This window comes from Phaethon aethereus (genome assembly GCF_964289735.1).
Source record: "Phaethon aethereus genome assembly, chromosome: 14".
In the NCBI taxonomy this organism is placed as follows: Eukaryota; Metazoa; Chordata; class Aves; order Phaethontiformes; family Phaethontidae; genus Phaethon; species Phaethon aethereus.
Window position 1 is genome coordinate 18828406 of NC_138590.1, and position 16458 is coordinate 18844863.

The 16458-nt window shown below is 42.5% G+C and overlaps 1 protein-coding gene across 1 annotated transcript in view; it reads left to right on the top strand.

Annotated features, from left to right (window-relative positions):
* FSTL4 (follistatin like 4) overlaps nucleotides 1–16458 on the top strand; it is a gene marked incomplete at its 5' end in the record, with an annotated part of 234488 nt that overhangs the window by 123095 nt on the left and 94935 nt on the right. Inside the window, 2 exons of the mRNA XM_082006204.1 lie at nucleotides 1113–1303; nucleotides 4865–4982. Of these exons, the coding sequence (XP_081862330.1) occupies nucleotides 1113–1303; nucleotides 4865–4982 (309 nt within the window). The remainder of the gene's footprint in view (nucleotides 1–1112; nucleotides 1304–4864; nucleotides 4983–16458) is intronic.

Sequence of the window (16458 nt, forward strand, 5' to 3'; positions counted from 1 at the left end):
TGCTTTAAAACCACCGTTATAGAGAATAAGGGCATCTACATTATAGAGAAAATACATTACAGAGAAAAGGGAATCTAATGGGAGCAGAATGTGTTGGTACTGTTGGTGGGTGATGGTTGATGGCCACATCGTGTGAGACAGCTGGACCATGAGGGTTCTCCACAGTCCACTCCAAGGCAGGGTCAGCCAGGTCCTGCAAGGCACCAACTGCTGTGGTTTATGCTAAAGCAAACAGATTTGCTCAAAAAAGATAGTTGCCATTGTTCATTCTGCCCAGCTCTGCCAGACAGCAGTTGAACAGAAAAGGGCTGTAACATCTTATACCACTTTGGGCATGTGGGTATGTTTCTCATCTAAGAGGACGCCCTTAAATCAGAGCAGGGCGTTCTCCAGAGAAGAACCACGAAAGAGCTGGCTGCCACGAGCACAGCAGCAGCTTTCGGGGTCGAGAAGGTTCAATCTGATTCCTCCAGCCAAGCCGGTGTCAGAGCAAGTGGCCTGAGGGTTTTTCCATTGTAATAACCTTTTCCCTGGTCATGGGCTTGGGAAAGCATTTATGTCCGTCTGCAGCAGGGTGCTGTGCACTGGTACCAGTGACAGCCCAGCCGCAGGGGCTCCCCGCAGCCCTGCGCTCCTCGCTGTCCTCCCTTTGGTCATCTTACCACCTTGGGCTGCCTTTAAGGTTTCCCATGTTTGGCATGGAGTGACACTTATTTCTGTTTGTGACACTTTCCAAACATCAGCTTCCCTAGGTTTATTTTTTACTTTATAATCACAGGATAGATGAATTTATTTTATCTTTAGAAAAATGTAGAGACAATTTAATGGGGGGGGGGGGGTGATTACAAAGCTGGGTGTGGAAGTCTGTAACTAAAGCCCTGTAATCTGGAAGGTAAGATGCTGGAGAGCATCCTTGACAGCAGGATTTGGAAAAATTGCCAGCTATTAGAAAAGGTGACAACAACAGGAGCTCCTCAAGTGCAGAGCTGAGTGGTGCTGTATATGCGGGCAACCTGTCTTCGACTGTGTCTTATTTTTCCCTTTAGGAGCTCAGTCCTTGCAAAAGATCAAGGCAAACGTACATGGTCCAATAATGCGGTCTTACCTTTTAGGTGATACCTGTACAATGGCAGACTACAACCGGCTCAAAAGCATCCTCCTGGACCTGCAGGCTCACCGTCAGAGCCCTCCGAGCAGCCCAGGCGAGGACAGAGTATCCCAGAAGCGCTTCTTAGTTGAAGATATGTTTAAGCACTTGGATATAAACAGTGATGGGCACCTCAGCAGCTCTGAACTGGCTCAGGTGGGTTTATTGTTCAATGAAAATGGAATTATGAAGCAGATTGCATTTTTCATTCAAAGCGTGAATTGAACGTAACGCAGCAGCACTCTTCTGAGAACGGTCGTTTGTAACTGTCCGGCCAGCAGCAGATGGAGGAAAATCTAGTGCAGCGTGCAAGCCCCTCTCTGCATCTCTGGGGAGATGGTGTTGTCTCAAACGTTTGAAGCTCCTCTACAAACAAAAAAGCATGGCAGCTTTCCAGCCCCATCCATGCTCCTGAAAACACATACTAATCCTCACTGGTAATCGTCATCTTCTGAAGTATTTCCATCTAACTGGCTTGTGGAGAATTAATTTGGATTTTAGGTGCATGTAAGTTGGGCAGAAATCTCTTAATTCTTCCTCCCTGCCTTCTGGACCGTGCATTAGCATGTAGGAACATGACAGCAAAGTTGGAATATTTTTTAACAGGTTTATTTTCCCAAAATCCCTAGGCAGATGGTGAAATGTTGATTAGCAGAACTTAATAATGATAGAAAAGGTGAGAGCTTGAAAAAAATGTTATTTCTAATTCTGGGCATGCTATGCTGTGGAATTCATCTCATCGGTAAAGTGAACCAAACACGCAGCCCAGGCACTCACACCAATCGCTCTGTGTTGTGAACTCGCTCTTTGCACATGCAGGCCTGAGAAAAGAGTCCTGTAAATATGAGAAAGCGCATTATGCCAGATGTGGGAAGATCTTTTCCGTTTTGTTGTATCATCCATGAGAAGAATTAGAGGCAAATGCCTTTTAAGAGCCTTTTGGAAGCCAATACCTGCCTGGGACCTGTTCCAGTTTCCAAAGCTGGCACTTCACCCTTTGCTCTCCAGGAGGTGTGTCGCAGTTCCAGCATGTAAATGCAAGCTGTGAGCGAGCAGGAGGGCAAACACAAGCTCGCTCCTCCCTGAGCTTGCTCGTGTGTAAGACAGTTTGCACTGAATTTTAATCCTCAGGCTGTTGACATGATGCACGATCCTTTCTGCACAATGCAAAGCGTCAGCGTAAATTCCCTTAGATCTCAGAGCTATGAATATATACAATACTTCATCTAAATGCAATGATTTTTTTATAAAGACATGGTAGGTATAAGAAAACACTTTTATCTGAATTCAAAGCCATCTTTTGCATAGTGACATCTAAGTGTCGGTTCTACTCTCCAATTTTTTTCCCCTTTTTACATGAAACTTATTCTGCCAGGATATTAAAACCGAAGTCACATAGAAATAAAGGTTTGGCAGCCTGCAAGCCACTACCATTAGGAAGGAAGAATGATCCGCATTTTGAAGGAGCGGGATTCGGTGCTTTAATGTCTGCCACAAAGTTACTATGGGCTTCATTTGCAGAAGTGCTTGGAGCCTAGGTCTCTCTCACGAGAGTAAGCATAGGCCTTGGCTTCTATTATTCTACTACTATTAGTAGTAGAATTATTCTATTACTATTCTTCTTCTCAAAATCAGTAAATATGCTTGCGCATCTGGAGCCCAGTTCAGTTTGATGGACCAGAATAAGTTCAGCCCTCAGCTAGGAGCCCTCTTGCCCAAACATCCTCCGGGAAGGCTTGCCACCAGCATTGCTGAGTTGACAGCACGATCGCCTCTCAAAAGACAAACTAATGCCAGTTAATGCGGAATATAGATAAACCATGAATACTTTGGATCCCGAGCTGAGTGGCAGTGATCGTGGGCCCCCGGGTGGGAGTGTGGCTGAGTCCTGACCGGTCTGAGGACGCGTCCGCAGGGCAGCTCCGGGGCTCTCACAGCGGCAGTATTCATAGGTTATGCATAGCATGTCAATTCTTTATTTTTCTTGTTAGCTCTAACAACAAGATGATTGCCATGTGCCTCTTACATGACCAGTTTATTCACCCAGTTTTCAAAGGACTTTTTTAGGTAATGAGCAATTTTTAATTTTCTATGTTACAGTCTTGACAGAAATTTTGTGGCCTCATTAGGTAGATTTGTGATTGATTTGTGTTGGCTCTTTAATTTGAAGCTCTTTGTGACTTTAAAATTCCCCCAAAGATGGGAGTCTCATTGCCAATGGGTAGAGGCAGCTGAAGTGAATGTGGTGCAGTGGGATCTCATTCTCCCTGGCTGCTGGATGAGCTGCTGCTGTGCATTTGCTTTGTTTTATTTAAAAGAAAAACAGTCTCTTGAGCACTATAACCTTGTCTGCAAGGAAATAACTCGAGGCAGGTAATGTGCACTGCTGCAGAAAAAAGTAATTTTTAAGACCTGAAGGGGGATCTTTAGGAGGCCCGTTGCAGAGGGATTCACCCCAGAGGAGAAACTGGAAGCTGAGTCCCTCCGGAGAGGACAGTCCTGCAGCAGGGCAGCACCTGGCACCGGGAGATAGCAAGGATCTTTGCCCACTTGTTTGCTCTCCACAACAGAACTGCTTTGAGCAAAAAGGTGGCAGCAGATGGTCCGTCCCCCTCCGTTTAGAGCTGCTTTGCTTCCTGGCTGCTGGCAGACCCTATATTGAATAGTTTTCCCCCAGACCCAGCAGTGTGAAATGCCCGTGTAGTTTTGCAGCCGTGGGTATTCAGGGCTATTAACAATGGTGGTAATTGGAATGTTATTTCCATTTAAAACTTTAATGTATTTTAAAGTCAGATTCATAAATCTACTGGATTTGTTGCAGCTGAAGTGTTTTGTGTTAGGTTTTTTTCCTGATGTTAAATCAAAAGGACTAGTAAAAACTTGTCAGTCTTATGAAAAGTTAATCAATTTTCAATGCAAAGGTAGACAAAGGGAAATTTCCATCTTCAGAAGATTGATCTTGGAAGTTATGGTTGATCTCACTTTTATTGAACATTTTGACTTGCTAGGTGAAGGGTCATTTTTTTAGCATTATTACTTTAAATTGCTTCAATATAATGGGCTAAGACTAGAATAGTAAATAAGAGTCTCTGGACTACAGCAAAAAGCCTTCCTGCCCAGGAGATGCAAGATTTCAGCAGAACATTTTCTTCAAGGTCTACAATAAATTCAGAGAACCTAACGTTTTCATTGTGCTTAGGTCTGATTTTGGCTGTTTGCTAACTTGGATGTACGATTTGTAAAGCTCTCTTTACTTTTAATGTAGAATGTGTGAAATGTTTAGACTACATAAGAAACAAACTGTTAGGGGCTGGAAAAACACATTAGTGTACAATACACCATATACTCTTGCCTATTCTAGTCCTAAAAACAAGGAATACAATTTTGTCCTTACCTACAGAGCAGGGGGGGAAAACAGACTTTCCTTTTTCCCTGTTGCATATTTATTTTTAAATACATTTGCAAAGTGAAAATGCATTCTGGTGCTGCTGCTGAAGGAAGAGGGTCCTCGCCCTCACCAGTCCATGGCCCATGAATTGCTGAAGGGATGAGAATATCAGTTGTATCTTCATATAAAGCAAATTTGTAATGATAGTTACGATATATCTATATATATCTCCCCAAAGGTAATTTAATGGAAAAAATCTGCTGGGTGAGCCAGGACCACAGTCTGTACCTTTACATTATATGTAAGATTATCTGTTCTCGTTGCTACAGCTAATGAAGGAGGACCTGGAAGATGATTTATTGGATTGTACACTAGAGGACCTTCTCCGGTTTGATGATTACAACAATGACGGTCGCTTAACCCTGCAGGAGCTGTATACAGCCTTCCGTGAGTCCTGATGCTTTTGTCTGTCCTGGGTGCTGAAAGCTTGTGAATATCTGTGATGGCAATGTTGTCTTCCCAGACATGGTCAGCACAGATAATCCCTTTTCATATTTAATGCCATGAAAATACTACAGAAGGCTTGTTTCTAAAGGTTACTGTGCTCCAAAGGATAAGCATGAACCAGGAGTTTGGTAAAAGTGTGTGGTGCTTATCATTTTCTTGTGCATTTTGTCATGCTTCTTGTTGATGGCAAAGGAGAGATGTTGGTGAACTGGCCAGGTCTGTAGATCTGACTGTGTGGTTTCTGAGTAACCCTGAGGAAAGAGAGTTGAAACCTGTCTAAATGTCTAGTGGTAATGTGAGTTAGTTTGCTGTGGGGAAGGTGTTTTACTGAATATTCTGCCTGGGAAAGATGTTTTCTGCATTTTGTTTCCATGTTAGTAAGTGGATTATGGTGTGCAATCTCGATATATAGCTCAGCACCATTTGCAAAGATCCCTAGATCACTGAGCTGCCTAAACAATGTGAGAAAATAAGTATTTGTGTTACCCATTTATCTTCATAACTTCTTGTTCATGCTTTAAGTTAAGCATTCGTTGAAGTCCTTCCCTGGAAAAGGCCCATGTTGTCTCCTTCACCTGGATGATAGAAAGTTGTATTTATGCCTGTCCCTTTGGGATACTAAAAAAGACAGACAGAAAAACGTGGGGCTTTATTCAATCATCGGGATAGTGGGCTTATATGTGGGAAAAGCTTGGTGTGCATGAGAGTCACCATGTGCCCCGCAGCAGCACATACCTCGTTGATGCTCTTTGGCAAGCTACCATGCTAATGCAGAACCTCTATTTTTGCCAAATATCCTTTTTCCTAAAGAGAGTGGTTTCTGTTTTCTTGATTTCTGGATTTTCATTAGAAAAAAACAACTTTGGATAATAATGTTTAAAGTGCTCTAAAATTAGCCCCAGTTGTCACCTTGGACCTCTTTGAACTGCATATGTATTTAATTCAACACAGCACACTCAAACCAGCAGATATACAGTAAAACATAAAATCTCATACATTAAGAAGGCCATAAAATGAATTAACCCGGCTATAAAGGCTTGGCATAGAGTTATTTGGTAGCATATTTGGATCAGTGGGTTCTCAAAGTCACAGCAACTCGAAACTAAATTCCAAGAGTAATTTGTATGAGTTTTTGGTCCAGTGAGTTTTAAGTGGGCAATGAAAATAAGACAAGTACAAAATATTAGCCAATGAATAGAGATAGTAATCAATAAACTGCAAAAATATTGTAACAAAACCTAAGGCATAGCAATGAGTGTCTATCAAAAGGATTTTGTATATGAAGAGAATTGTTATCCATCTGAAGCTGAAAATCAGACTGACATCTCAGTTTTCAATTTTCTCAGAATCTCCGCTTTTATCAAGAGCGGTTAATGGCTCATCAGCTTTTAATTTAAAACAAAAATTCATTGCTTGCAACTTTTGAAATTTTGGGGGCTCTGTGTAAGTGAACTTCAGTGCTTGGTGAAAGTGTATCTTTTTCCTTTATTACACAATGTAGGAAAAAAATCTCAAAAATACCTCAAACACTTGTCTTAAGCGCACACTTTGGTTTGCAGTCCTTAAGTGTTTATGAAGGCCAACAGCGTCCTGGCCTGTATCAGGAATAGTGTGGCCAGCAGGAGCAGGGAAGTGATTGTGCCCCTGTACTCGGCACTGGTGAGGCCGCACCTTGAATACTGTGTTCAGTGTTGGGCCCCTCACTACAAGAAGGATGTTGAGGTGCTGGAGCGTGTCCAGAGAAGGGCAACGAAGCTGGTGAGGGGTCTGGAGCACATGTCATATGAGGAGCGGCTGAGGGAACTGGGGTTGTTTAGTCTGGAGAAGAGGAGGCTGAGGGGAGACCTTATCGCTCTCTACAACTACCTGAAAGGGGGTTGTGGCGATGAGGGTGTTGGTCTCTTCTCCCAAGTAACTAGTGATAGGACAAGAGGAAATGGCCTCAAGTTGCGCCAGGGGAGGTTTAGATTGGATATTAGGAAAAATTTCTTCACTGAGAGGGTGGTCAGGCATTGGAACAGGCTGCCCAGGGAGGTGGTGGAGTCGCCATCCCTGGAAGTGTTCAAAAAACGTGTGGATGTGGCGCTTCAGGACATGGTTTAGGGGACATGGTGGTTCTGGATTAATGGTTGGACTTGATGATCTTAAAGGTCCTTTCCAACCTAGTGATTCTGTGATTCTGTGAAATTTCTGCTTTATTAGCTAGAATTTGGCTTGCAATAGTAGTTTAAAGATACAGCATCCTTCAGATTTTTCATATTTTTGGCCCATTAGGGTGATTCTTTTGTTGCTTGAAATTCACCCAAGCTACTCATTTTTGCGTGCTGGCAGCAGGCTGTGGGTATGGCTGCTCAGCAAGCTGAGGAACATAATTACCAGAATTCAGTGACATCAGAAAGTCTCGATCTAATTTATCCTCTCAAAGACTCCGTTACATCTGTTTCAGTGCACCGTGCTCTGGTATAATGTCGCAGTGTTGGAAAGGTTTGAAGATGACCTTGATAATATGAAGAGCTTTCCAATTTGTCATTCTTGTGCTGCTTTAGAAGTTGCATTTCATTTTAAGGAGTCTCATGGCCTTTCTGTAACTTAAAGAGACACAAAATGGTCTCTTTCTCTCACTCCGTGTGTGTCTCTTGCTTTCTCTTGACCCATTGTCTCTCTTCAAGACCCATAGAGATTCAAAGCGCATTTTTGATCCCCATCCATGTTGATCAGCTGTAAATGAATGAAAAGCGCATGGATGAGAAAAATCCAATCTCTTACCTTTTCTGAGAGTTGGTTTCACCTTTACAAGCACTACCTCTAATAGGTGCTATTTTTAATAATAATTTCTAATCGTGCTGATCATTTGCATACACGTCTTAATGCACAGTTTTGGGTTATGGACAGAAATAGTGGCTCTCCTACTAACCCTATCATCTTCTAATTTTCTGAAAGTTCTTTTGTTCCTGAATCCTAAGAATACAACTTTTAGGAGTTTGCTTGCGTGTACGAGGATGACTAGAAATAGCTATTAACACAGGACTAAAGTATCACTTTTCAAATTGCCTTAATCATACGTAAGTAACCTATGAGATGGATGAAATGCTCTCCTGACAGCTCTGGCAAGAACAACTTGTAGGTGTCTTCTAATTTCTCATTAATAAATTTTATTAGATAAGCAGGCTCAGGACCATAATTAAAAAAATAATTTTTAATATTATGATCTCGAGATTTTCACATTCCAAAAATAAAGAGGCTACTAGCAAGTATATTTGTCTGTTGTCTTTTTATTGTCACAAAGATTCAATAAATAAGTAAGAAATGAAAGGCTGAGTTGTCGTAAGAGCTAAAGCAGAGCATGCATCTAATTAATCAGCATGGAGATAGTCTGGTGAATTGGTAAGCACATCACCCAGCTGAGTCATACTTTAAATATGCTCAGATGAGTGATTTTTGGACAAAACTTCTGGAACCATGTCTGACCGGAGGTTATTAAAATTAGGCATGTCACTTTTGGCATTCCTGTTGTATTCCCTAATGGGAGAGTAGCGGGTCGGCAGATGTGAAAGCCTAGCTGAAGAAATATCAGTGTAATCTGCTAGACCTTTATTATCATCAATCTGGACAGGTCAATTTGTAATACAAGTATGTCGAAGAGAGGAAAAACATGCATTCCATCAAAATGGCTTTATCTTGTCAACACTGTTTAGCTAATGGGAAGTTATTAACCCTATGATAAAATACCCCTAAACTCTAGCTCGCTGCCAGTTAGAGCGCTCACCTAGCCAACGTCCCCTTCTCACAGCTTGCCTTTGCATTTCATTACATTTTTGAAAGCACAGAAAAGGCCTTTTGGAAGCATCTTTGCTACCCTACAGCAGCTCTTCCCATGAGGTCACACAGGGTTTAGAATTTTTTGGCTGAACTTGCGTAAAAGGCCAGGAGTATTTCACTAGGTCAGGTTAGAAATCATACCCCAAGATAGTTTCCCCATCTTGAATCCCTCATGGCTTACTGAGGTCGCCTTGTGTGCCCGGCGCTTCCCAGCATGGCTCTTGAAGGCTGCTGTTTCACACAGCAACATTCTGAGATCCTTGGTGTCACCAAAAAAACCCCACAGAGGCAGTTTGAAACAAAAATACCGAATTGTTGTTTTTCAGTCCAGTCGTTATTTCCCAGGCATTTATGCACATATGATACATGTAGACAGAAAATTGCTGTTTCTCTAAGATGAGAGATATGTTATCATCTATGCATATGTTGTTATCTAAAGAACACAAGTATTGTTTAGAAGGAGCATATTTCGTGCAGGAGAGGCTGCAGGATCAATGTGCTCTTCTCTTAAACTTCCTCGTATGATGCTGTTTGTACTCTTTAAAAGGAGTTTGCTTTCTTCCCCGATTTTGTTTTAGTTCAGATTTCCCTTTCCTACTTGTCCTTAGTATTTATCAAAAAAGCATGATGGAGAGCTATGAAAGCAGGATCTCTATGCTTGCAGCGGGAGATCAGGGAGATGCTGGAACAGAGCCACGGAGGGTGGATGGTACCAGCCCACAGCAGGGACCCGTGTCCCAGGGCTTTCCCAGCACTGCAGCTGGGGACTGGGAAACCACAGAGAAGGGTCAGTCTGAATGAACTGGGTGAAAAAATTCATCAGGAGCCTGGGCTGGGCATGGGTGTTGGATAAATCACTGCTAGTGCAGAGCAGCAGCATCGGGCTGGCTCCAGATTTACTGCAGTGATCCTAAAATCTCCGGTAGCTGTATTCCCCGCCAGGCCATGCAGCCGCGCGGTGTAGAGGAGCGAGCCGGCTGTCCCTGGCCGCTCCAGGCATCCTCTGGAGGCTCATTAGAAGTGTGGATTATAAAACAGATTTATTTTTGAGGTGTGCATATTTCTGATTCGCTGGCAACTGCTTTAGGGCAGGGCTTTGTAAGTGTCCCATAGCGTCGAGACTGATGCTTTGCCTTGAGGAAGAGGGAACAAAACCTAAAAAGGGGCTTTTGGGTCAAGTGGGAGAGGGCGTTGTTGAGTGAGGAAGGAAGCTTTCAGAAGTGTAACTATTCTTGATAGACATCTCATCTTAATGAAGGCGATAAATAAACTCTGTGTGAGGAAAAGGAATACTCGTATTTGGAAAAATATGCCCATGATCTACGTACTCTGTGTACACCTGGCGAGCCAGCTGCTCCAGCAGAAATTGCATCTGTAAATTCCATGTTCAGATGAAGTGTTCACTCACATCTTTACAAAGCTGTTCTCCTTAATGGCATGGCACGTAGGGTTGGGTATTTGTTACTGCTGCCTTCCAGCTAAATTGGTCAAGCCCGGTTAATTGTATTGGACAACTACATTGTGCGATAAAATGTTTTGCTTGAGGTGTTCTCTTAAGCAATGTTGTAGCAACAAGTTATCTACAGCACCAAATCATCGTCCTAAAATATTGACAGTTTGTGCACCATGCTCTGCCTCTTCAGCTGTAATCTCCCTGGTATGTGATTTTTTTTCTTTCATGTTGCCGCGGATATTGGTGCGAACTTGGAAATAATTCATTAGCTTGCCAACATTGATTTGCTTCTCCTGTGAGCTATGTGGTGTCTAAACTTCAAACACATCTTAGCAAGCAGGGGAGCGCTGGCCTCTCCTTTTGGTTTGAGGCAGTGTTAGAGGTGATGTGAGCTGCTCAGGAAGGAAATGAGGTTTCCTTCAGTTGGCCAAAGCAACCGATTCCTGCTTGCCATGAGGAGTGATGTGCAGCTGGGTTACTGAGGAGAAAGGCAACTTACTGGGCATTTTCTGGAATGATGACTTCAATAGCGTAATCTTATAGCAAAAACAAAACTAAAAGTTAAAAATCAAGCAAAAAGCAGAAATTTAAAACTATTTAGCTGATTTCGGTAGCAGGTACAGACTGGCTGAGCGGAGATTAATGGAAAAACAAACAAGCATTCAAGTCACTGCAACAGCATTTCGTAACCAGCGTTTCCGCAGCCGAGCTGTGATCCTGCGCGGGGTTTTTAGGAGTTATTGGGACCGAGCCGGCCGTGTTGTATTGTAGGTGGAGGCAGCAGCTCAGCAAAGTGGAGATACGGAAACCAGTGCTCAGGGGCTCTCCGTGCGTGGGCTGATGCCCATGCTCCAGCGCAGAGCTGAGCTCCAGGGACATGCTTGAGCAGGGGTGCCTTTGATCAGCTCTTGGGATCTCTCTGCTCAAGAAGTTTGAACTTTTTCGATCATCTTCAGAAGCACCTAACTCCTTTCCTTCCTCATAAGTGGCATGTAAGATGCCTGGCTTGAGTGAGCACTAGGAATGATCGTGTTGCACCTGGAAATGTAATTTTTGACTGGTAGGATGCCCCAGCTGGGGATACCTCAGTGAGCTCATCCTTACTCCATTTTAATGGGCAGGTAATTTTTGAATGTGGAAAATTTTCTTACTTTGATTTTCTTTTTTTTTTTTTCTTTTTCCTCCCTTGCTATCAAAGAAACATATTCTGCAGAGAAGGTGATTTCTTTTTTGCTCTCTTTTAAAGCTCTTTCACTTCTGAGCTTCAAGTCTAAAATCTATCACTGGGCTCCAGCAAAGTGCCCTGAATTGCTTGCAGTTCCACAAAACAGCTGTCAGAGTCAGGTTTTGGTATGTATTCTCAATTGTTTTGCTGCATTTTGTACAAAGTAAAAGCATTTTCTCAGAGGGGAAAAAACCAACCAGAATTAATTTGTAGCAAGAAAGACAAATTTATTCTAAGCAAAAATGCTTCAAATGCTATAATATGGTTCCAGGGAGAAAACTAAGAATGTTCAGATCAGGAAAAAATATGTTGCATATGGATGCATCCTTAATGGTGGAGGGAGGGACCTAGTTTTGCCTTGGGCCAAAAAAGGGGACATTTCCATCTTGAGATAAGAGATTAACTCATCTAAGCAGGTTTGCTGTTCAGTTTTGTACTCTGCTTAGTTTATACATTTTGGCATTCCGATTTGAGTTAACAGAATCTCCTGAAGCAAAATTCTGGCAGAATTAATGGTGAATGTAGACATGGTTAAAATTATTGTGGTTTCATGCTTTTTGGTCAAGAATTGCTGTCCAGATTTTTTCAGGAAAAGGCAGAGAGAGTATCTGGTGCTGGTTTTGCTGTTTGTTTCTGTGCAGACATACCAGTTGCACGCCGGAACCGGTGCACTCGATAGTGAGTTGCCAAACTAGTAGTTTTCCAGATAGCTCTCATTTCAAAAGATACCGTCTGCAAAATGTTAATGGACTTGGTATGTAAGAACTGAATAAGAGAAAATGAACTAATTACAAGTTGTTATTGGAAATCTATTGTCTACAGATTGCAAAGAAAACTCACTAGAATACAACTTACTGGTGATTTTAAAATGCTTTTCAGGGTGCATCGATTTGTTAATCTTGGTTTTAAATGCAAGAATTTGCCATGTGGAGTAATGCTTCAGAGGTGATGTAGTACAAACCATATCAAATGTCTACACACACTCTTGCAGGAGTAGAATATTTAAATATTTATAAGTACTTATGAGTGACTCACTGGCGCATAAAACCAGGCAAATACCATTTCTCAAAAAATTATTTGATCCATACTGGCAATGTTCACTGAAGCAATTTCACAGACACAAATAAGAGTACTTTCAGTTGCTTGCAGACACAAAATTACGTCAGTGAGCAGCAAATACAAATATTGGTGAGATCATAAAATGGCTGACAGTCCTAGACATACATGTGCACCTTCAGGTCACATAGGTAGAGATCTAAAAAATATAATTTGCTTCTTCAATGAGCTAGGAATGTGGAATTGCAAGCTCTCCTAGTGCTTCGTTCTGGTCTTGCAAAAGCAGACGCCATTTCTGGAAATCAGATCCAAACTTTCTGTGTTGCATTTGCTTTTATTTATTTCAGTCAAAGTCTGTCTTTCTGAGGAATTTGTGAAGCAAATGCAGCATAGTCATGAAGCAAAAATGTCTTCTCGCTAAAAATGGGAAAAATCATAGTTAAAATGTGTAAGATTTTACATGAAGTCAAAGGCAAGCTATGGTAGCATCCCGGTCAGGCTTTCCTAGATCTTTTTTTATTACATACAGATTGGAACATCTTAGCTGCTGTTTTCCTCTTGTTTCTTGTTTTCTCTACCTGTTTTTCCGAGTGGGTAATTGCTAGAGCTATGTTTTTCTTTTGAAATCTGCCTTCATCTAAGGAAAGCTGCCGTGGATGTTCTCTCTCTCTGCCCTTTCAGGCATCTCATGGATGCTTTGAATCGCTTCTTCACCCATGTGCTCTTCGTCTTTTCTTTGACCAGTTTAGCAGGTTCATAGCTTTTAAGGCCAAAAATGTTCATTAATGTATCAGAAAAAAATCTATCTAGCATCTGTCTCGGATGTGTCTCCTGCAACTACTACTCCTGTTTCATGTTGTAGTTGTCCTGGGCAGCTCATGGTGCCTTTTAGCTTCAGTACCACTAGCATCAGTACAGAGGGTGGAATCTCCCACATGCCTGTATTACAGCCGCCGGTGTGTGTTTTGTCACGTGCTGACCCTTTTCCCTGCTAAAGGTGGGGGCAGGATTAGTTACCGCGTCTGGTTTTTATTTTATGGTTCTGTGCTGCATTCCTCGTTCCTGGACATGTGGTCAATGTGTTATATATAACTGTATGTGCTGTTATATTAAAATATTTTATTGTGCATGGGCACAGGCTGCTAGCCAACCCAAAAAGCTCAGTACATCAGTCCTGCCTTCCACTCCATCACACTCCATAACGTCAGCTGGGATTTCTGTGTCCGTTCCAGATCTCAATGGAGATGTTGAACAGTTTTGGGCTTTGGATGATGCTTCATGCGGCGCCGCTAGAAACAGCCCTGTTTGAGTGGCCCCCTCTGAGAAACGCTTTTTGAGATCTGTCTGTCAGCCAGTTTTTAGTTCATTTAGCATGTACTTTATTGATATTGTATAGCACTATAGTGCCGCAGTGCTAATTTTTTAATCAAAATGCCACAGTAGCCATCAGAAAATTACCAAGTACAGTACATATCCCCAGTGCAATGATACGATTTATGTAGAGCCACAGCTGAGATGTTTTTATTTCGTGTTCTTCACGGGAGAAAGATCTCCTTGACAAATCCAGGATGTCCAGATAGAAACTGAAAAAAATCGCAGTAGGAAATTGAATAAGCTGAACTCAAAGGTTGGTTCTGCTTTAATACTTCCAAAAAGAATTAAAAAAAGCTTCAGAGATGCTTCAGTGGCATCAGGATTTGAGGTGAAACTCAGCTGTTGCCAATGTTTGTCTTTAGCACCATCATAAAAAGCTCATTGTCAAGTTTCTTGATGATCAAAACTTCAGAAAGAACATCAAGAGCCATCAATGGAAATAAATAACTCGGAGCTCAGGCCTGCCATGCCTCCAAAGTACCTCTTTTTCCATCAGATTTTTCCCTCTACAGTATATAAAGCACATCTGCAGAGTTTTTCTTTCTCTTTCTGCAAACCAGTAAGTACAGGTCCCACTGAACTCATGCCTTACGTCACACTTAGAGCCTGCATCTTTCACCACAGTCCATGCAGTGACATCCCAGCAGTATCACTAGAAACTTGCTGCATGGAGAAGTAATTTGAGACTGTGATTTACCAAAAAGAAAGTATAAGTGGCTTTTTTCTTTTTATTTGTCATTTTGTTCATCGTGCAAACCTGAATAATGTGTTAGAAAAGGTCACGGGTACCCCCGTGGACACTGAAGGGCATTTGGAGCAGTGACCTGAGCTGTGGCCAGCTGAAACCCGGCATCAGTTTGCAGCACTGTGCATCACAGCCCCCAAAAGCGCTGGCGTGGTGATGGAGTGCAGAGGGGGACAGAAAAGGGAGTGGGAACGGCAGGCATTTCAGAGCAAAGCACCAAAAAAGGAGCAGGGTGAAAAGAGAGAATAAAAATAGCATGTCATGATTTCATAAGGTATACACACCTTTTAAATGTGAAATTAAATGGGAGAATTGAGAGCTTGAAAGACCAGGGTAACATTCAAAAGTACACTTTTAGGCTGTATTTCGACATGACCTGTGTTTCACAGGGTTTTCCCACAGCCTGATTTCATGTAGTTTCAGTGCAGAGCTCCAGTCTGCTGAAATTGCTTTCAGGTAGAGACTGATTTTGAAGTTTTTCCAGAAAGACGCTGCCCAGACTGACTTTTCCTGGGTTTTTGTTCTCCTGTCTGGCTCCGTGACCTGATTCTCCATGTCATTCGTGCTTCATTTTAACTGTGGACAACATACAGCTTTCCAAAATGTTCAATGCTACCACGAAGTGGAGTTGTACCTGCAGCCCGGATTGCCATGCTGCTGTTCACACATGGAAGCAAAAAAAAAAAGCCAGAGTAGTTTGACCCTGGTCTGTGAAAACCCAGGAGCCGTTGCGAGTCATGACACCGTATCGGCCAAGTTCAGCCAGCGCCACGGCACTGTTTGTTTTTACAGCAAAGGTGTTATATGCATATTTTTAATATACCAACTCACGGCTATTATTTGATAGTAAGACTCAGAAAAATTTTGCTGCACAAATGTCTCCCTTTTATATTCTGCTCACCTCCAAAAGGCTTTTGATCTAAGGAACCCACTGCTGGGGGGGGGCGAAGTTAATGATTTCTGCCATGAAAATTCAGGAGCCGTGTACAGAGCCCTTAGCAATCTGATGAGAGGAAATGCAGCGCTACCACTGCCTGTCCAGGCTAAATAGTGTTCTGGGTATCTAATTTACCTCCATTTTAGCACAGCCCTCTTGAATGCCCTTAATAAAATTGGGGCCTGGAGGAAAAACTTTTGCTAATGCTTGTATGATGAAACTGGATAACGACACGCTGCTCAGCATCTTCCCAGAAACCCGGTTGCTTGTGCGCCCAGGAGAAGGTTCCTCTAGAGGATGACTGCTCCTTTGTGGGTATAAGTCCACATGTAAAGTTACAGTTTTCTGCAGTTTACAGCAATGGAGTTAAAAATGAACCATCCGGCAGGGTCTGGTTGACCAGGCGGGAATCAGCGTTGCCAGGCTGACACCTGCCAACTTCTCCCTCCCCTCCTAACTTATGCCAGGAGGTCCTGCTGCATCAGAAATAACAAATCTTGTTTCCTACACATCTCAGTTTTTTATTATTCTTACGAATGCTAATATATTTTTCTTTAATACGCTAGTCCTGCAGTAAAAGACCATGGTTGCCGGTTGAGGACGCCTTGGCTGGGGTGGGAGGCACGGACCTTCCCATCCTGCGCAGCCTCCTGCAGCAGGGCAACCCAGATTCACGAACAGACCAAACCAGATGGAACCAAAACTCCTTTTTCTGCCCTAAAAACCCAAATAAGAGCATGGCAGTCCAGACATCTGTAGCTGATATCCAAGCATCACTAGATAGGTTTTATATTCCTGTAGGACCTG